We start from the raw sequence: 20,570 nt of genomic DNA on the forward strand, positions 1-20,570 counted from the left end.
ATTTCTCAAAAAACGGTTATAGGCTATATGTGCACCACTAAGTCAGAACAGTAGGCTACGTTATGAGGGTAAAGGGACCAAATTATTAGGGTGAGGCACACGGGCTACTAACAGCTCACTACACAACAAACACGTATGTATACAGCAGCTAAGAAAGTAATACTATCTCCCTGGCATATAACATAATATATGCAGCAGCATACAATAAATTTTTGGACTCACCTTGTTGAGCTGTGCTCACTTGAACGGGATGGTGGCCCGACGGTCCTTCTTGTGGGCAAATTTTGTCAGTAAAGTCTGGTATTCTCTGGGTTTATGGTGCTTTCAAGATAACTGGAAGCTCGGAAAAGAACAAGGTTGAATCATGACGTCAGTTATCTTCAGGTCGGAGCTCTAGAAAAAGGCCAGGGTTCCCGACTTGGATGATCGTTCAAAACGTATTTTCTCAGTCAGAGCTAATTCTTTTCCTGAGTTTCCAGTTATTTTAAACTCACTGAAGTCTGAGGTTTCCCAGTTCAGAGTTTCCAGTTGTTTTGAACACGACAGAAGTCATGCTGGATTGACAGCATGGCCAGTGTATTCAACATTTTCTGGCCCATGGTGTTGCATGTTTATTCTTTTAATCTTGGAAAAGAGACCCTTAAACCAAAACTTAGACCACCCACCCTCTCCACAGAATAGCAGGCTAGTGATTGCTTTGCAATGCTTGCAGTTAGCCACTGATTCCTTCCAAACCACTCATTGTTGAATTAGCGATTTCCAAGTTGTTGTGTAATGTTGATGGCTGATGAGCACCGATACGTTTTATTTATAATTTCTCTTCATATGACAAGGATTGAAAGGGATTTTCCAGTAGATTGTCAATTTGATTCATGATGATGACTGCTTGTCTAGCTTGCTAGCTAAGATTTTGAAAGTATGTCTAATCAGTCTAATCAAAGCTACGGTAGATATAATGTGATTTGACTTCATTTTTTCTGTGGCCAATTACCTTGAGGCTTCTTGGATGGGCATGTCTAATGTAAATCTATGGCAGCATCCAAGGGGCTTGAATTGTTGAGCTCCACTCATAGATTTTGCGGTGAAGTAGTGTCCCCATGAGTGACAGAAAACTGAACCAATTACGGCGCAACTAGAGAACATTACCAAACCCTACGTTCTGTATATTCTGCTGGCTTGCACCACCACCACAGAAAGCACTGAGCTAGGCTGAAGCAAAAAAGGACCATGTTTGTATGCAGCTTTATTAACAAAATTATTATATTTTTTACATTGTTTGCAAACTGACATGTGACACGTATTATTATTTTTTGCTAAATAGGTGGGGCTCATAACATGAATGACAGGTTGCTACTCCTCCTATATATTAGTTGAAATAAAATAAATAATCTGCCTGCCTTACTAGCTGGCAAATAGTCAGGGCTCCCCTCCTAACACCAACACAGCCACAGTCCAATGGGCATGTATTTTTTTCAGTCTCTCTCTCTTCTGTCTCTCTCTCTTCTCCCTCTCGCTCTCTCTGTCTGTAGAAAAGCAGCATGATGTGGAGATTATGTCTGGGCCTCCTAAGGAGAAAGACAAGAAGAAGAAGAGGCCCATGTCCCAGATCGTTGCAGTGAAGAAGCCTGCCCTCAGCCCCAGCCTCACCCCCACCCAGATCCCCCGTTTCGGGGTCACCACCCTCCAGGAGGGCTTATTGGCCACGGTGGGCGGCACACACACACACACACACACACACACACACACACACACACACACACACACACACACACACACACACACACACAGACACAGACACACACACACACACACACACACAGACACACACACACAGACACACATACTTACACAGACAGGTGCACATTGTCACACTGAAGAATGGCTAAGTTACTTTAATGCTTATTGCTTGGCCTTTAATGTTGTAATATAATGTCAGTGAAGTATTATTGCCAAACTTGTCACGTCATCTGGAGGACCGCAATGGGAAAAGTATTATACTTTTTGTGCCATTCTCATATCTTTTGTTATGCATGTTAAAAAAAGTTGAATATTTCTTATTTATTAAATACAATTCTGCTTAATTACCATATCAGACTTTTTCTCACTTTATTGTGTTGTGGTTCAAGGAATTTGAGGAGATCAACAGATGGGGTCTAGATATTTTCAAGATCGCTGAATACTCTGGGAATCGGCCTTTGACAGTGGTCATGTACTCCATTTTCCAGGTATGAGTCTCCAATTCCAAATGCATCTCTTCTGTTTGTACATTACAGCAGCCAAATGTAGCATTCCTTCCAAGACATTTGAATCTTGGTGTAATGGCCAAGGGTTTGAGTCCCGGTCAGGGCTACCCCAAATACACTTCAATACTTTACCAAACGTTTGTTACATATTTGCTCTACTCTTGTGATCCTGGTTTCTGTTGCTGCCCTACCTCAGGAGCGAGAGCTGCTGAAAAACTTTAAGATCCCAGCCGACACCTTCATCACCTTCATGATGACCCTGGAGGACCACTACCACGCCGACGTGGCCTACCACAACAACATCCACGCTGCCGACGTGGTACAGTCCACCCACGTTCTCCTCTCCACCCCTGCCCTGGAGGTATGGAAAACTCCATTATGAGGAAGATTAAAGGATGATGTCCAGCCATATTCTATATTATAATCTAGTTGGTAGACGTGCCCTGTGCATATCTTTGGATTTGATCAAGTTTATCAGTGCATATTGAGGTAGAAGGGGTTTGTTCATGGTATAGAAAGAAAATATGAGGTGAATAGAATGTCCCCACGCTACGTGTTAATACTTAGTAATACTTCAAATCAAATTGTATACGTCACATGCACCGAATACAACATGTGTAAACCTTACAGTGAAATGCGTACTTACAAACCCTTAATCAACAATGCAGTTTTAAGAAAATACAAAGAAAAGTAAGAGACAAGAATAACAAATTATTAAAGAGCAGCAGTACATTACAATAGTGGGGCTTTATACAGGGGTACCGGTACAGAGTCAATGTCCTGTGTCTTGGTAATTGAGGTAATATGTACATGTAGGTAGAGTTATTAAAGTGACTATACATAGATAATAACAGAGTAGCAGGAGCGTGGGGGGGGGGGGGGGGCAATGCAAATAGTCTGGGTAGCCATTTGATTAGCTCTTCGGGAGTCTTATGGCTTGGGGGTAGAAGCTGTTTAGAAGCCTCTTGGACCTAGACTTGGCGCTCTGATACCGCTTGCCGTGCGGTTGCAGAGAGAACAGTGTATGACTAGGGTGGCTGGAGTCTTTGACAATTTTTTAGGGCCTTCCTCTGACACCGCCTGGTATAGAGGTCCTGGATGGCAGGAAGCTTGGCCCCAGTGATGTACTGGGCCGTATGAATTACACTTTGTAGTGCCTTGCAGTTGGAGGCCGAGCATTTGCCATACCAGGCAGTGATGCAACCCGTCAGGATGCTCTCGATTGTGCAGCTGTAAAACCTTTTGAGGATCTGAGGACCCATGCCAAATATTTTCAGTCTCCTGAGGGGGAATAGGTTTTGTCGTGCCCTCTTCACAACTGTCTTGACGTGCTTTTTATTTATTTTTATTTCACCTTTATTTAACCAGGTAGGCTAGTTGAGAACAAGTTCTCATTTGCAACTGCGACCTGGCCAAGATAAAGCGTAGCAAATCGACACATACAACAACACAGAGTTACACATGGAATAAACAAAACATACAGTCAAAAATACAGTAGAACAAAAGAAAACAAAAAGTCTATATACAGTGAGTGCAAATGAGGTAAGTTAAGGAAATAAATAGGCCATGGTGGTGAAGTAATTACATTATAGCAATTAAACACTGGAATGGTAGATTGGCAGAAGATGAATGTGCAGGTAGAGACACTGGGGTGCAAAGGAGCAAAATAAATAAATACCAGTATGGGGATGAGGTCGGTAGATAGATGGGCTATGTACAGGTGCAGTGATCTGTAAGCTGCTCTGAGAGCTGGTGCTTAAAATGGGGGCGTGCTCAGTCCTCCTTTTCCTGTAGTCCACAATCATCTCCTTTGTCTTGATCACATTGAGGGAGAGTTTGCTGTCCTGGCACAACACGATCAGGTCTCTGACCTCCTCCCTATAGGCTTTCTCATCGTTATCGATGATCAGGCCTACCACTGTTGTGTCATCAGCCAACTTAATGATGGTGTTGGAGTCGTGCCTGACCGTGCAGTCGAGTGAACAGGGAGTACAGGAGGGGACTAAGCACACACCCCTGAGGGGCCCCCATGTTGAGGATCAGTGTGGTGGATGTTGTTGCCTATCTTTACCACTTGGGGGCAGTCCGTCAGGAAGTCCAGGATCCAGTTGAAGAGGGAGGTGTTTAGTCCCAGGGTCCTTAGCTTAGTGATGAGCTTTTGAGGGCACTATGGTGTTGAACGGGGGCGGCAGGGTAGCCTAGTGGTTAGAGCGTTGGACTAGTAACCGAAAGGTTGCAGTTTCGAATCCCAGAGCTGACAAGGTACAAATCTGTCGTTCTGCCCCTGAACAGGCAGTTAACCCACTGTTCCTAGGCCGTCATTGAAAATAAGAATTAGTTCTTAACTGACTTGCCTAGTAAAATAAAGGTAAAATAAAAAAATTTAAAAAACGCTGAGCTGTAGTCAATGAATAGCATTCTCACATAGGTGTTCCTTTTGTCCAGGTGAGAAAGGGCAGTTTGGAGTGCAATAGAGATTGCATCATCTGTGGATCTGTTGGTGCGGTATACAAATTGGAGTGGGTCTACGGTTTCTGGGATAATGGTGTTGATGTGAGCCATGACCAGCCTTTCAAATAATTTTATGGCTACAGATGTGAGTGCTATGTGTCAGTAGTCATTTAGGCAGGTTACCTTAGTGTTCTTGGGCACAGGCACTAGGGTGGTCTGCTTAAAACATGTTGGTATTACAGTCTCGGACAGGGAGACATTGAAAATGTCAGTGAAGACACTTGCCAGTTGGTCAGCGCATGCTCAGAGTACACGTCCTGGTAATCAGTCTGGCCCTGCGGCCTTGTGAATTTTGACCTGTTTAAAGGTCTTACTCACATCGGCTGCAGAGAGCATGATCACACAGTCGTCCAGAACAGCTTCATGCTCTCATGCATGTTTCAGTGTTACTTACCTCGAAGCGAGCATAGAAGAAGTTTAGCTCATCTGGTAGGCTCATGTCACTGGGCAGCTCTTGGCCGTGCTTCCCTTTGTAGTCTGTAATAATTTACAAGCCCTGCCACATCTGACGAGCATCGGAGCCAGTGTAGTACGATTCGATCTAAGTCCAATATGAACGCTATGCCTGTTTGATGGTTCGTCGGAGGGCATAGCGGGATTTCTTATAAGCTACAAGGTCCGATAGGAATTCAGGGAACTCAGTGAGGAATGCTGTATATGGCCCAGGAGACCTGTAAGCAGTAGCTATAGAAAGTGATTGAGTAGGCCGCTTAGATTTCATGACTAGAAGCTCAAGACGAAAACGTCTTTTTTTGGGGTAAATTGAAATTTGCTATCATAAATGTTAGCAACACCTCCGCATTTGTGGGATGCGCAGGAGATATGTTCACTAGTGTAGACAGGAGGTGAGGCCTCATTTAACACAGTCAATTCATCAGGCTTAAGCCATGTTTCAGTCAGGCCAATCACATCAAGATTATGATCAGTGATTAGTTCATTGACTATAACTGCCTTGGAAGTGAGGGATCTAACATTAAGTAGCCCTATTTTGAGATGTGAGGTATCACAATCTCTTTCAATAATGGCAGGAATGGAGGAGGTCTTTATTCTAGTGAGATTGCTAAGGCGAACACCGCCATGTTTAGTTTTGCCCAACCTAAGTCGAGGCACAGACACGGTCTCAATGGGGATAGCTGAGCTGACTAAACTGACTGTGCTAGTGGCAGACTCCACTAAGCTGGCAGGCTGGCTAACAGCCTGCTGCCTGGCTTGCACCCTATTTCATTGTGGAGCTAGGGGAGTTAGAGCCCTGTCTATGTTCATAGATAAGATGAGAGCACCCATCCAGCTAGGATGGAGTCCGTCACTCCTCAACAGGCCAGGCTTGGTCCTGATGGTGGGTGAGTCCCAGAAAGAGGGCCAATTATCTACAAATCCTATCTTTTGGGAGGGGCAGAAAACAGTTTTCAACCAGTGATTGAGTTGTAAGACTCCGCTGTCGAGCTCATCACTTCCTCTAACTGGGAAGGGGCCAGAGACAATTACTAGATGCTGACACATCTTTCTACCTGATTTACACACTGAAGCTATGTTGCGCTTGGTGACCTCTGACTGTTTCATCCTAACATCGTTGGTGCCAAAGTGGATAACAATATCCCTATACTCGCTACACTTGGCAGTTTTAGCTTTAGCCCGCACCATCTTCAGATTAGCCTTAACGTCAGTAGCCCTGCCCCCTGGTAAACAGTGTATGATTGCTGGGTGATTCGTTTTAAGTCTAATACTGCGGGTAATGAATTGAAAACCCAATGACTAGGGTTTTCAATTTGTCAGAGTTAATGGTTGGAGGCTTCGACGCCTCAGACCCCGTAACGGGTGGAGGAGAGACCAGAGAAGGCTCGGTCTCTGACTCCGACTCGCTGCTTAATGGGGAGAACAGCTGAATGAGCGACACCGGTTGAGCATTCCTACAGTATTTCCCTCCAGAAGCCATGAGAAAGTTGTCCGGCTACAGGGACCGTGCAAGGGGATTTATACTACTATCTGTACTTACTGGTGGCACAGACACTGTTTCATCCTTTCCTACACTGAAATTACTCTTGCCTAACAATTGCGTCTGAAGCTGGGCTTGCCGCACATTCTCCTGTATATTATGAGTACAGCGACTGCAATTAGAAGGCATCATGTTAATGTTACTACAAAGCTTCGGCTGGTGGAGGTCCTGACGAACCACGTCCAGTTAAAGCGTCCGGAGTGTGAAAGTTGAATGAAAAAAAGTTGAGTGAGTGAAAAACAAAATATATAAACGGTAATTAAAAGTAGAAATCGTAAAGTTGTCAGGTAGCAAAGTAAGTTTATCAACAAAACGCACAGCAGCACGTAAACAAGTCTGCAAGTTGTGACCAGAAATGACGCAGGAAAGCAGGCTGATGGATCAACAATCCATGGCTTCTGGTTGGAGTATGTACGTACAGTCACTGTGGGCACGATGTCCTTGATGCACTTATTGATATAGCCAGTGACTGATCTGGTGTACTCCTCAATGCCATCGGAAGAATCCTGGAACATATTCCAGTCTGTGCTAGCAAAACAGTCCTGTAGTTTAGCATCTGCTTCATCTGACCAATTTTTTATAGACTGAGTCACTGGTCCTTGCTGCTTTAATTGTTGCTTGTAAGCAGGAATCAGGAGGATAGAATTATGGTCAGATTTGCCAAATGGAGGGCGAGGGAGAGCTTTGTACGCGTCTCTGTGTGTGAAGGAAAGGTGGTCTAGAATGTTTTCCCTCTGGTTGCACATTTAACATGCTGATAGAAATTAGGTCAAACTGATTTAAGTTTCCCTGCATTAAAGTCCTCGGCCACTAGGAGTGGCGCCTTTGGATGAGCATTTTCCTGTTTGATCATTGAGTGTGGTTTTAGTGCCAGCATCGGTCTGTGGTGATATGTAGACAGGTAAGAGAAATACAGATAAACTCTCTAGATAGATAGTGTGGTCTACAGCTTATCATGATATACTCTACCTCAGGTGAGAAAAACCTTGAGACTTCCTTAGATATCGTGCACCGGCTGTTGTTTACATGAATGCATAGGCCCCCGACCCGTGTCTTACCAGAGGCTGCTGTTCTGTCCTGCTGATAGTGTATAACCTGCCAGCTGTATGCTCTTAATGTCGTCGTTCAGCCACGACTCAGTGAAACATAAGATATTAGTTTTTAATGTCCTGTTGGTAGGATAAACGTGCTTTCAGTTCGTCCCATTTATTTTCCAGCGATTGAACATTAGCTAGCAGGACGGAAGGCAAGGGCAGATTAGCCACTCGTCACCTGATCCTCACAAGGCACCCTGATCTCTTTCCGCGAAATCTGTTTCCTTCTCCAGCGAATAACAGATATCTGGGCCTGGTCGGGTGTCTGTAGTATATCCCTCCCGTCCGACTCATTGAAGAAGAACTCTTTGTCCAGTTTGAGTTGAGCAATCGCAGTTCTGATGTCCAGAAGCTCTTTTTGGTCATAAGAGACGGTATCAGCAACATTATATACAAAACAAGTTATGAACAACGCAAAAAAACGAACAAAATAGCATGGTTGGTTAAGAGCCGATAAGGCGGTAGTCATCCCCTCCGGCACCATCACTCATCTCTTGCAGTAGTAGTAACAAAAAAATGTCTGTTTTTTGTTTTCAGGCTGTCTTCACTGACCTGGAGATCATGGCTGCTCTGTTTAGCAGTGCTATACACGATGTAGATCACCCCGGAGTGTCCAACCAGTTCCTCATCAACACAAGTCAGTTCCATCCCTCACTAGCAATCTCACTCATTAGATCTAATTAAAGGATATGTCCTTTGGAGCAAAATGTGTCTGGCCTCTACTACTGTGAAGACTACATTATAGCATCTGTAAGGCGGAGTTTGATCTCTGGAGAAATGGTTTATTCCGTTATTTTGAACCTAATGAATACGTTTTTGTAGTTATACAGGGAATGCCTTGGAATTGTTGTTGCTTTACTAATGGGTGTTCCTACTGTAGATTCTGAGCTGGCTCTGATGTACAACGACGCTTCTGTCCTGGAGAACCACCACCTGGCTGTGGGCTTCAAGCTGCTACAGGAGGACAACTGTGACATCTTCCAGAGCCTCAGCAAGAAACAGGGGCAGTCCCTCAGGAAGATGGTCATCGACATGGTGAGGCACTGACCGAATGAATTGGAATTGAATAGAAATGAAATATTATCTACACTCCTCCATGTTATCATAGTTAAACATAATGAATGAGCCGACATCATAATGATATGGCCATTTAGCAGACACTTTTCCCCAAAGTCACTTACATTTCACACAGTGAAAGAGTATATTCAGTATCAAAACCACAACACAACCCTGGATGTTGGCGGCACCATGCTCTAACCCACTGACCCTTTGGAATTAGTGACTGAAGTCAGTGTGATTAATTGGTATTGCCATAGAATTTCTAAACCCAGAGGCCCAACATAAGCAGTTTCTACATAATGTTCATACTAAAAGATGTTTGGTATTGTCCTCTGCAGGTGTTGGCCACTGACATGTCCAAGCATATGAACTTCCTGGCTGACCTGAAGACCATGGTGGAGACCAAGAAGGTGACCAGTCTTGGAGTGCTGCTGCTGGACAACTACTCAGACCGCATCCAGGTCAGAGGTCATTCCTAGAGTAGACACACGACTGGCCACATATTAGTAGTCTACTGTGACTTCCTCTTCTATTCTCTGTCTCACACATCTGCATTTATCTGAATATTGTCGCTGTCTGATGAAAACCTAATAACTTTATTTGCCAATTATTCTTTTTTTTAAATTGATTGAAAGCAGTAACTCCCCTCATTGTACTCTGAACATGAATCTAGGACCAATAAAGTGTATTCAAAATAGCTTCTGAAGTGTCATAATTCTATGTTTGTTCATGGGAAAATATGGAAATTCAATATCCTGAAAAGGTTCTGTTTTAGAGATGAGAGGTTTTCATCAGACAGCGACAATATGTGGATACAGGAGAGGTGAAAGCAATTTGAGGGGAGATGAGGAAAGAAAGCCCCTTCAGATCATTGAGATGGACGATGGTGTTGAGTCTGAACTGTCTACTGGAGACAAGTGTGATGAGTGCAGTTGTCTAAAATAACTCAAGACTTCATAGTGTCATGTACATTCAAAGTTTCTATATAAATGTCTGAAATATAAATGACAAAATCAATATGAATAAAAAATGATATACTTCTTCAAAAAATATCTAAACAACAGATAAACCAAGAACTAACATGGGCCTCCCTGTGTGTCTCCAGGTCCTTCAGAACATGGTTCACTGTGCTGACCTCAGTAACCCCACCAAGCCCCTGGAGGTCTACCGTAAGTGGACCGACCGCATCATGGTGGAGTTCTTCACCCAGGGGGACAGGGAGAGGGACAAGGGAATTGAGATCAGCCCTATGTGTGACAAACATAATGCCTCCATCGAGAAGACCCAGGTACCGTACTGTGCATAGCGTGCATCCAGCCACACGAGGCATGCAGGCTCTCTTACACATGCAGACACAAGAATCTGCAAACCCACCCGCAGGTCTCTGTCACTGCTTAACAGACAGTTGCTGGCAAATTATTGTCATAATGTCTGTTGAAACCCACCAAAACAGTGTGTGTTTATATCTCTCATCTTTCCTCCCCTCTGTAGGTGGGATTCATAGACTACATCGTCCACCCTCTGTGGGAGACGTGGGCTGACCTGGTCCACCCTGACGCCCAGGACATCCTGGATACCCTGGAGGACAACCGGGAATGGTACCAAAGTATGATCCAGCGCAGCCCCTCACCCACACTTGAGGACAGGGATCTTGACGGGGGGCCAGGAGCCCTGGAAGCCACACCGGGGGGATGCTGCGCCTCCGCAGGGGACAAGTTCCAGTTTGAACTCACCCTGGAGGAGGAGGAGGAGGAGGAGGAGGGTGACTCAGACCTGGAGAGCCCCCCCGAGGAGGAGACGTCACAGGGGGGAGAGACCTCTAGGAAGACCCCAGCCCTGTCTCTATCCCCAGAGCCCAGCAGCAGATACCGGCCCCCCTCCCCCCACCCTGGCCGGGCCCTCAGTCTGGCCACCATGTCGGTTAGGAGCCCCGACCTTCTCAGAACGTTGGGCCCCGGGGTGGGCGCGGACGACATAGGCGATAGGGACAGAGAACTGGGCCAGGAAGGCAGTAGTGTAGCTTACCTACGGCTTGGCACGTAACACAAACCTTGGCCCTCCCTTCAACTTATTCCATCCCTGCCTTGGTTTGTGGGTCCCAGCAGCAATTGGACATGCAGGGTGGGATTTCTATCAAGTCTGTAATGACAACAGTTCCTTTACACTGGAGACACCTTAACACTTTTAATATTGTAGAACAAGAAGTATCGTTTTATTCTCTATTTTCTTCTGTGTACGAGATAGGACTTTTTAGTCCTGCATTCTGTAGTTGATTCTGGGCGGAAAGTGTCTTAGACTCGAAGGTAGAGAACTGACCACAAGCTAACCAGTCTCACCAATGTCTCCTGATCGAAGCAAGGAATTATACTGAGAAAACGATGTCTTCCTCAAAATGATGGAATATAGATATTCAATGGAATATTGCAAGGATTGTAATAATTTTACAGGGTCTTGGAACTTTTGCACCACACATTTTGTCTCTGAGAATTATGTGAATGTTTTACCAAATCCAGTATGTACCTGAATAGTGAGAGAATTGTAACTTAAACCTCAGGGTATGACGAGATATAAATTATTTTAATGTAGCATGGACGTCTTGGGTACCCCTTAACGGAGACTGCCTGTTTAGAGTTGTGTTACTGATGACAAACAGCTCTTAGAACCTTACCGCTTCAAGTTATGCAAAAATACATATTTATTTGTCTGGCGACCTCTATTGATCTCAATTGAAAAGTTAATTAATGAATTTGAGAACTAAAGCAATTTAAATATAAAATGTGAAACGAACAGTACCAGTAAATTGTATTTCAAAATCCCGAAGTACTATGGTTGATTGGGGTACCCAATACAAGTTGTTTTAAATCTAGACTAACACCGCTTACACTCATGTTTGTAAAGTTGTATGTTTCTATGTGATTATGTTTTACGTTGTCACGTTTTCTATTTGATTTGAAATGGTTCCGTTTTGTTATATATATTGGGTATGTCCTCACCATGGGTGTATTCATTTCACCGATTCTGTTGCAAACCGGAAAACTGGTTTCTACTGGAAAAATTCAGGTAGGTCTGTCCCCGTTTCGTTTCATTTGCTCGGTTTGCTTTGGTAAATGATTTCCGTTGCAAGACGTAACGAACACACCCCAGGTCTGTTTGTCTCTGAGCTTTGTAAGCATCATTATCAGGGTGTCTCCATCATACAGTAGCACTTTACACTTTTTGTTGTAGAGGAAGCCCATTCAGTTCTAAAGAACTTGAGCCAAACCATGATTTTAGTGGTCAGCCATGGAAGGCTGTAGTTCCTGTCCAAAAACAACCCCCAGGCCTAACGCCTAGCAATAGGGAGAAAATTCAACCTAGCAGAGAGTGAGGTGGAGACATTGTCATGTAGCTTAAAGGGGCATGCAGTCAAAAACGTGATATCCTGTGTTTTATATATACATTTCAACACTGAGGTTGAAATAATACTGTGAAATTGTGACAATTATGATAATGCACTTTAACAGCTAGTTCAGGTTACACATCCCTCCCATTAGGCTCCTCGGACCACTCTGACAGTTCTAGCTAAATTCTTGCTGGAGAAATGGTATTTTGCCAAGCCATTTGTTTCTTTTTGAGAATTTTAATTGAAAATGATCGTAATTGTTACCCAGAAATAATTTGATATTGAGATAAAAACGGCTGCATTGAACCTTTTAAACCTATAAAATCCTGTCAGATCTCCAGAAGTGTGGAAGGGTTAGTGGTTGTTTCTGAACAGGGCCACAGTGTGGACTAATTAGGGCTTATTCAGTAGTGTGTGATGCTTTGAAAGTTGCAGATAGAAATGTAATGAACAGCGTTGATATTATTCCCTGTAGTACACAACAGAAAACCATGTCTGGTTTACACAATACTGTACATTCTGTATTGACATTGGATACTTTTTTATTCGCCTGAATAAGCCCCTAATGTCTTGATTGATTTGTTCTTGAAGGAAACTAGTTTATAGGGAAAATCTTTGGAATTTGCGCAAAATTTGCCAACCTAAGTCGTTATGAAATGTTGAACAAAGTTCTATCTGAACTGTTGATTGTAATCATGTCAAAGTTTGACTTTAAAATGTGTTGAGTTTCAGCAATTATCAGTTAGAATTATGCTATAATTTTAATGGAAATTGTAATACCTTGACTTTATATGTTGGATGTAATGCTTCGATGTAGAGCTCTATTCAATCCGTATCGCAGAAGTTCAGCGTTAGTGTTACTGGCATTTGAAGGCAATGTTCCTGAATAACGGAGACTGTACAGTAAACGCTGCATATGTCGGCTCGATCAGAAGTTACCATCATATCGCATAATCTGTAACGCTTCAGCGATACAGATTGAACAGGGCCCTTATGCTCTGCTCTTCACAGGGCTATAGCTTTTACCTACAGTATGTGAATGTCAATTGATCACAAACATCAATTTTCAAAGTTAATTTCTATTATTGCGTTCGCTGATTGCACCCTAATTTTTAAGTTAAACCAATACTGTACAACTTAACTAGCCCCTGCCAAATATAAGTACACTGAACATTTTTTTCCCCCCATGCGCTCAAAAGGCTTCTCAAATGTCTTATTTCTCCTTTGCCAAGATAATCCTGACAGGTGAGGCATATCAAGAAGCTGATTAAATGGCAGGATCATTTATTGTGCTGGGCACAATAAAGGCCACTCTAAAATGTGCAGTTTTCTCACAACACAATGTCACACAAGTTTAGAGTGAGCTGACTGCAGTAACGTCCAACAGAGCTGTTGCCAGAGAATTTAATGTTAATTTCTCTACCATAAGCCGCCACCAACGTCATTTTAGAGAATTTGGCAGTATGTCCAACGGGCCTCACAACCGTAGAACACGTGTAACTACGCCAGCCCAGGACCGCCACATCCGGCTTCTACACCTGTAGGATCGTCTCAGACCAGCTACGCGGACAGCTGATGCCACTGGCACACTGGAGAAGTGTGCTCTTCATAGATAAATCCCAGTTTCAACTTTATCGGGCAGATGGTGTTGTGTGGGTGAGCGATTTGCAGATGTCAACGTTGTGAAGCTACAGACAACGAACAACAATTGCATTTTATCGATGGCAATTTGAATGCACAGAAATACCGTGATAAGATCATGAGGGCCATTGTCGTGCCATTAATCCGCCGCCATCACCTCATGTTTCAGCATGATAATGCAAGGATCTGTACATACAGTACCTTGCGAAAGTATTCGGCCCCCTTGAACTTTGCGACCTTTTGCCACATTTCAGGCTTCAAACATAAAGATATAAAACTGTATTTTTTGTGAAGAATCAACAACAAGTGGGACACAATCATGAAGTGGAACGACATTTATTGGATATTTCAAACTTTTTTAACAAATCAAAAACTGAAAAATTGGGCGTGCAAAATTATTCAGCCCCTTTACTTTCAGTGCAGCAAACTCTCTCCAGAAGTTCAGTGAGGATCTCTGAATGATCCAATGTTGACCTAAATGACTAATGATGATAAATACAATCCACCTGTGTGTAATCAAGTCTCCGTATAAATGCACCTGCACTGTGATAGTCTCAGAGGTCCGTTAAAAGCGCAGAGAGCATCATGAAGAACAAGGAACACACCAGGCAGGTCCGAGATACTGTTGTGAAGAAGTTTAAAGCCGGATTTGAATACAAAAAGATTTCCCAAGCTTTAAACATCCTAAGGAGCACTGTGCAAGCGATAATATTGAAATGGAAGGAGTATCAGACCACTGCAAATCTACCAAGACCTGGCCGTCCCTCTAAACTTTCAGCTCATACAAGGAGAAGACTGATCAGAGATGCAGCCAAGAGGCCCATGATCACTCTGGATGAACTGCAGAGATCTACAGCTGAGGCGGGAGACTCTGTCCATAGGACAACAATCAGTCGTATATTGCACAAATCTGGCCTTTATGGAAGAGTGGCAAGAAGAAAGCCATTTCTTAAAGATATCCATAAAAAGTGTCGTTTAAAGTTTGCCACAAGCCACCTGGGAGACACACCAAACATGTGGAAGAAGGTGCTCTGGTCAGATGAAACCAAAATTGAACTTTTTGGCAACAATGCAAAACGTTATGTTTGGCGTAAAAGCAACACAGCTCATCACCCTGAACACACCATCCCCACTGTCAAACATGGTGGTGGCAGCATCATGGTTTGGGCCTGCTTTTCTTCAGCAGGGACAGGGAAGATGGTTAAAATTGATGGGAAGATGGATGGAGCCAAATACAGGACCATTCTGGAAGAAAACCTGATGGAGTCTGCAAAAGACCTGAGACTGGGACGGAGATTTGTCTTCCAACAAGACAATGATCCAAAACATAAAGCAAAATCTACAATGGAATGGTTCAAAAATAAACATATCCAGGTGTTAGAATGGCCAAGTCAAAGTCCAGACCTGAATCCAATCGAGAATCTGTGGAAAGAACTGAAAACTGCTGTTCACAAATGCTCTCCATCCAACCTCACTGAGCTCGAGCTGGAGGAAGGAGGAATGGGAAAAAGGAGGAATGGGAAAAAATGTCAGTCTCTCGATGTGCAAAACTGATAGAGACATACCCCAAGCGACTTACAGCTGTAATCGCGGCAAAAGGTGGCGCTACAAAGTGTTAACTTAAGGGGGCTGAATAATTTTGCACGCCCAATTTTTCAGTTTTTGATTTGTTAAAAAAGTTTGAAATATCCAATAAATGTCGTTCCACTTCATGATTGTGTCCCACTTGTTGTTGATTCTTCACAAAAAAATACAGTTTTATATCTTTATGTAGCCTGAAATGTGGCAAAAGGTCGCAAAGTTCAAGGGGGCCGAATACTTTCGCAAGGCACTGTAATTCCTAGAAGCTAAAAATGTCCCGGTTCTTCCATGGCCTGCACAGTCACCAGAAATATCACACATTGAGCATATTTGGGATGCTTCGCACAGCTGTAACTCAGTAAACTCTGAAATTGTTGCGTTTTATATTTTTGTTCAGTGTATATAACAAAGTTCACTCAATTATCCTTAATGGAGGACAGTGAAATCTGAAAATAACAACAAAATTCAACAACAGCTCCAGCCTGGGAACTAACACTAAAGTATTTCCCGCTTACTCTTTTCCTGGTAAGGCAGGGGGAAAAGTACACAAGTATTCATAAATAACTTGACCATATTCTATTCACTCATGTTTGGTAATAATAAGCAAACAGCTCAAATAAGAGCCTTAAATTGTGACTGGAGAGGAGCTGAGCTGTATCGTGGGTAAAACGTACATAAATCAGTGTCATTCAGTGTTAAATGTGTTGTCAGAGAAGTTAGAATGGTGACTCTTGGTCCCTTTATTGCTTTGCTGAAACTGACATGGTATACCATTACGGTGATTGTTCTGTGTGTCTTTTTTATCCGCAATGTTGGACAGTAGTATATTTTGTCTGTCAAAATGTAAGTACGGTAAGAGATCTTAATTTTTCTGGAGCCAAAAATATTTTACAAATTTGCTTAATTTAATAATTTAAAAGTAATTTTTTAAAACATTTCTGGAGTTCAGTGAAAATGCCAATAAATTATGGAAACCTGTATTTGTGAATCTGATTAAATCTATCGCTGTTCGGAAGTAATTAAACTGTGTTGGGTTGATGCCTCGTTCGTGCTTGTCGGAACTAGGAAACTCTAATTTCCACTAACTGGTTGAACTCTGCACGTATAGAACTACAACCAGTAAGCAAGTCACATTTCTGAGTTTAGTTCCGACTAGCACGTGAACGCGGCATCAACCCCCGCCTAATCTTTGAATAATGACAAAGTTAGAGGGTCAAAAATCATACCCCGAAAACATGCCAACATCCTGTGTTATTCGTAATGGTGAGAATGTCTTGGGTGTATGATCTTTGACCCACTAACTTTCTCAATCATGACTCATTCAGGAGGATCCGTACTCATTGTAGCATCCAAAAAAGGGCAAAAATTAATCAAATGCATCCAACAAGTTTGTAATTGTGTGCTAGGAATATGGGACCAAATAAACGGACTACTTTATTTACTATAATCTTTTGGGGTGGGTATCTTGACCCCTACCTTTTGAGGGAAAAGTATTACTTGTTAAACAAAATCTCTTTCTGAGCAATTGTATTAGTATAAAATAATTTCCCAATTTCTTTGAGCATACAGTATTACTCATTATTTAAATATATTTTACTCATTACTGCTCATCTTTATCAAGGATGTTTAATTTCAGACCCCACAGTTATATGCACTCTTAGGCTTGAAAGAGAAATCTGTTCATACAAAATGGAACCATAACTTGTTAGCATTGGGTTAAATTATCAATACATATGGAGTTATGACACAGTATCACACAGAATAAAACAAGTATTACAATACATTTCAGCAACAAGAGTAAAGAAATGAGCGACTTATGATTTATGTTGGACTTGCATTGTCTTTCAAAAGAATGATAGAAACTGGTACTTATACTGTAACAAAATATATTTTGAAAACATGAATGGCATGCAGAATGACTGCTGGTTTTAGCACAGACTCCTGTCTAGTTTCTTCTGTGCTCCGGTGCAGGCAGGGGGCTTTCCTCCCTGTGGACAAAAATGGGTGATCATTACATTTTAGCTCAGCCGATGACACCATGTTGAACACAGTTTAATACTCAATTACATTTAAAGTGATCAAACAAGGACCAGTCACACACAACTCACCTTATACATCTTGCAGACCAAGTTAAAAAGTGATGACATTGCTTTGTCCTGAAAGTCACCTGTGTATTCCTGCAGACACAAAAATTAGGAATTGGAGAGTCATGCACAGGCTTGACCTTGGCACATAGTTTGATTCCATGACCTGCTATACACAGTCTATCTGTTCAAAAAGCAGTACTCAGTAACACTATGGTTAATAATCTGTAGATGCCTCAAATTCAATTCTGGACAGTTCCATTGCCCCTACCCATTGTTCCCCTCTAATTAGGGACCGATTTAGATCTGGAACACCAGGTGTGTGCAATTAATTATCAGATCAGAAAACCAGCAGGCTCCAGCCCTCGTAGAGTAAGAGTTGAATAACCCTGCTGTAGTATCTACATCGTGCCCCTAGTTTCAGTCCCAGCAGTGTCCTACCTTATTAATTGTCACCCAGGGGACGTGTGTTTTGGCTGGACTGAGAGCATTGGTCTTCAGGGCGTTCTCATGCATAAGTTTGAGGCCGAGCTCTCCCTTAACACAGGTTGTGACACTGTCCCACGTCATGGAGGGGACGTGTAGCTGTAAGCACTAGGGGAGAACAGAATGCATGTTACCAATAACCCAGAGCCCTTAATGTGTAAACAGAAAAGGTGCACAAATGCATTTGTTGATTTTTTTTTGTTACTTTTACCCCAATTTGGTTGTATCCAATTGGTAGTTACAGTCTTGTCTCATCGCTGCAACTCCCATACAGACTCGGGAGAGGAAAAGGTCGAGAGCCATGCGTCCTCCGAAACACAACCCAACCTTGACACAATGCCCATTTAACCCGGAAGCCAGCTACACCAACGTATCGGGGGAAACACTGTGCGACCGTGTCTGGCCCACCACAGGAGTCGCTAGTGCGCGATGGGACAAGGACATCCCTGCCGGCCAAACCCTCCCCTAACCCGGATGACGCTGGACCAATTGTGCGACGCCCCATGGGTCTCCCTGTCGCGGCCGGCTCCGACACTCGGGAGGCCCTCACAAATGCATTTTGAATTAAAAAGAATGCAAGTGGTTTAACATTAAGTTAAAAACAGTACAATGCTCACAGGTTGGGCGGCGGCGAGAACATTTGCTGCAGATTCCATGCAGTCAATGACAGGGAAGGCAGAGTACAGACCCACTGAATGTAGAATACATGCCTAAAGGGAAAGTATGAAATACAAAAACTACATTTCAGGAACAGATTACCTATTTTTAGTGATTCAAGTTATAAGCAGAACTTCAGACATTTCCCATTTTATTGGCAAGCGCACCTCAATCATGTTGCTATGACACTCTGGTTCCCCATGTTCACAGGTGAAGGGAGAATTCCCTGAGGGAAGCTCCTGTGAAAGAACAGGAAAAAGGCTGCAGCATGAACACAAAACAAGCTCTCATTTATTCAATAGTCAGAGACTGTGGATAGATCTATCAATCAAAGGCCTGTACTGAGGTACAGCCTGAACTTGTCCAATAACCCCCCAAAACTGAACACGACTCAGTACTCTCCATCTTGAGAAGAGGCCTACCTGCGCATTGCCGTAGGGCACCAGTTTTACCTCCATGATATCATGGAGCATGGCCCAGGTAGGGAAGAGCTGCTGGGTGAGGAAGACCCTGCAGCCTGGACACAGGCTCTCATAGTACAGGGTCACCTCAACTCTGGGTACTGCTGAATTGGGCCTGGTGGCATTGAGCTCCAGACACTGCTTCTGAACCTAGACAGGAATCATGTTCAGAGAAAGCTGGGCTGGAACTCGTTCAATTTGACAAATGATTTACGTTCTGTTCATATTGAGATATGCCTGGAATTCACACATTCACAAGTAAATGTAGGAACCATGCCACTTGTAAACCCTAGTTTTTCCGAAAAATATGCGAATTGGGCTGCCTGTCTAAACACAGCTCATCAAGGATTGGTGTCAGTCACATGCCCTCAGGAAATCTAGGACCTCTGGTACTCAATTTCAAAAGCATGACTCATTTAACCATGGACAAGGGACTCTTTGAACAGTAATTTAAAACTGAACAGATAATCCTGATAAACATGGGATACTCACATATACATATTGACCTTGTTATATAACTAGGAATAGCAATGTCTTAATGCTTGGTGAGATTAGCCATTGGAAAGTTTATTTGTAAAAAATAAATTTAAAAAAAGACAGGTTATTTAATCATTCAACTGAATAACTTCTGTAGTAGGCTGCATGCGACACATTCAAAGTACCAGGGTATAATCAAGAAGAAGGTACATGAAAATAGATCTTATGAAAGTCTTAAAAACAGAACCTAGCAACTGGCATTATGTCCGAGTGCAGTTATTTGAACTTGATAACGATACTCCAAACTTACCCCACATTCTATTGCAATTTCCAAACTCCTACACCACTGAGACGGGGGGTATTCACAGCCCGGTTTGGGCTTTGACTTTCCATGGGATTTCTTGAAAGTAGAGCAGAAAAAAAGAAGGACTAACACCGATGCAAACTTCATGTTGCTTACAGGTACTGAAGCCAGAGCCTTCCTTAACATTTCCCTCAGACAACACTGTGACCAATTTGAAGAGTGAGTGGGTTGGAGCTCCTTCCACCAATGACTACAACAATCATCCTTAGCTGTGATGATGAGATGGATTCTTGTGACCAAACTCTCTCATTGGACATCCCACAACAGCCATATCATCGTTTCAGACACTTCTTATACAGGGACAAATTGGTAGGCAAAACAGGAATAAGAACAAACTTCAAACTTAGGCCAGAGTGGAATCATTCTTGATTGACTGAATTAACATTAATAGATCATTAATAATGTATATAGTCACAACATTAGAGAAATAGCAGTACATAACAGTCCATCACGTGTCTTAACTACATAGACAATTGCCAAGGCTACAGTGAGGAAAATCATAGATTGTATGACCATGTTGTGACAGTAGATGTCACA

The 20,570-nt window shown here is 42.9% G+C and overlaps 2 protein-coding genes across 6 annotated transcripts in view; one reads left to right on the forward strand and one right to left on the reverse strand.

Moving 5' to 3' along the window:
* The window catches only part of pde4cb (phosphodiesterase 4C, cAMP-specific b), a 154,867-nt gene extending 138,385 nt beyond the window's left edge, over nucleotides 1-16,482 (forward strand). For all 5 annotated transcript variants that reach the window (XM_029633768.2, XM_065009642.1, XM_065009643.1 and 2 more), the window contains 8 exons: nucleotides 1,530-1,705; nucleotides 2,127-2,225; nucleotides 2,440-2,604; nucleotides 8,379-8,478; nucleotides 8,722-8,876; nucleotides 9,239-9,361; nucleotides 10,006-10,188; nucleotides 10,392-16,482. In XM_029633768.2, the coding sequence (XP_029489628.2) occupies nucleotides 1,530-1,705; nucleotides 2,127-2,225; nucleotides 2,440-2,604; nucleotides 8,379-8,478; nucleotides 8,722-8,876; nucleotides 9,239-9,361; nucleotides 10,006-10,188; nucleotides 10,392-10,943 (1,553 nt within the window). In that variant the 3' untranslated portion in view covers nucleotides 10,944-16,482. The remainder of the gene's footprint in view (nucleotides 1-1,529; nucleotides 1,706-2,126; nucleotides 2,226-2,439; nucleotides 2,605-8,378; nucleotides 8,479-8,721; nucleotides 8,877-9,238; nucleotides 9,362-10,005; nucleotides 10,189-10,391) is intronic.
* Nucleotides 16,483-17,113: 631 nt separating this feature from the next.
* ifi30b (IFI30 lysosomal thiol reductase b) lies at nucleotides 17,114-20,559 on the reverse strand. Its single transcript, XM_029633773.2, has 7 exons — nucleotides 19,980-20,559; nucleotides 19,154-19,342; nucleotides 18,899-18,970; nucleotides 18,692-18,784; nucleotides 18,030-18,182; nucleotides 17,613-17,681; nucleotides 17,114-17,492 (listed from the first exon to the last, which is right to left on the reverse strand). The coding sequence occupies exons 1-7, from the start codon at nucleotides 20,157-20,159 to the stop codon at nucleotides 17,433-17,435; spliced, it is 816 nt and encodes a 271-aa protein (XP_029489633.1). The 5' UTR covers nucleotides 20,160-20,559; the 3' UTR covers nucleotides 17,114-17,432.
* Between the last annotated feature and the right edge of the window lie 11 nt (nucleotides 20,560-20,570).

This window comes from Oncorhynchus nerka, linkage group LG25, assembly GCF_034236695.1.
Source record: "Oncorhynchus nerka isolate Pitt River linkage group LG25, Oner_Uvic_2.0, whole genome shotgun sequence".
Taxonomy (NCBI): Eukaryota; Metazoa; Chordata; class Actinopteri; order Salmoniformes; family Salmonidae; genus Oncorhynchus; species Oncorhynchus nerka.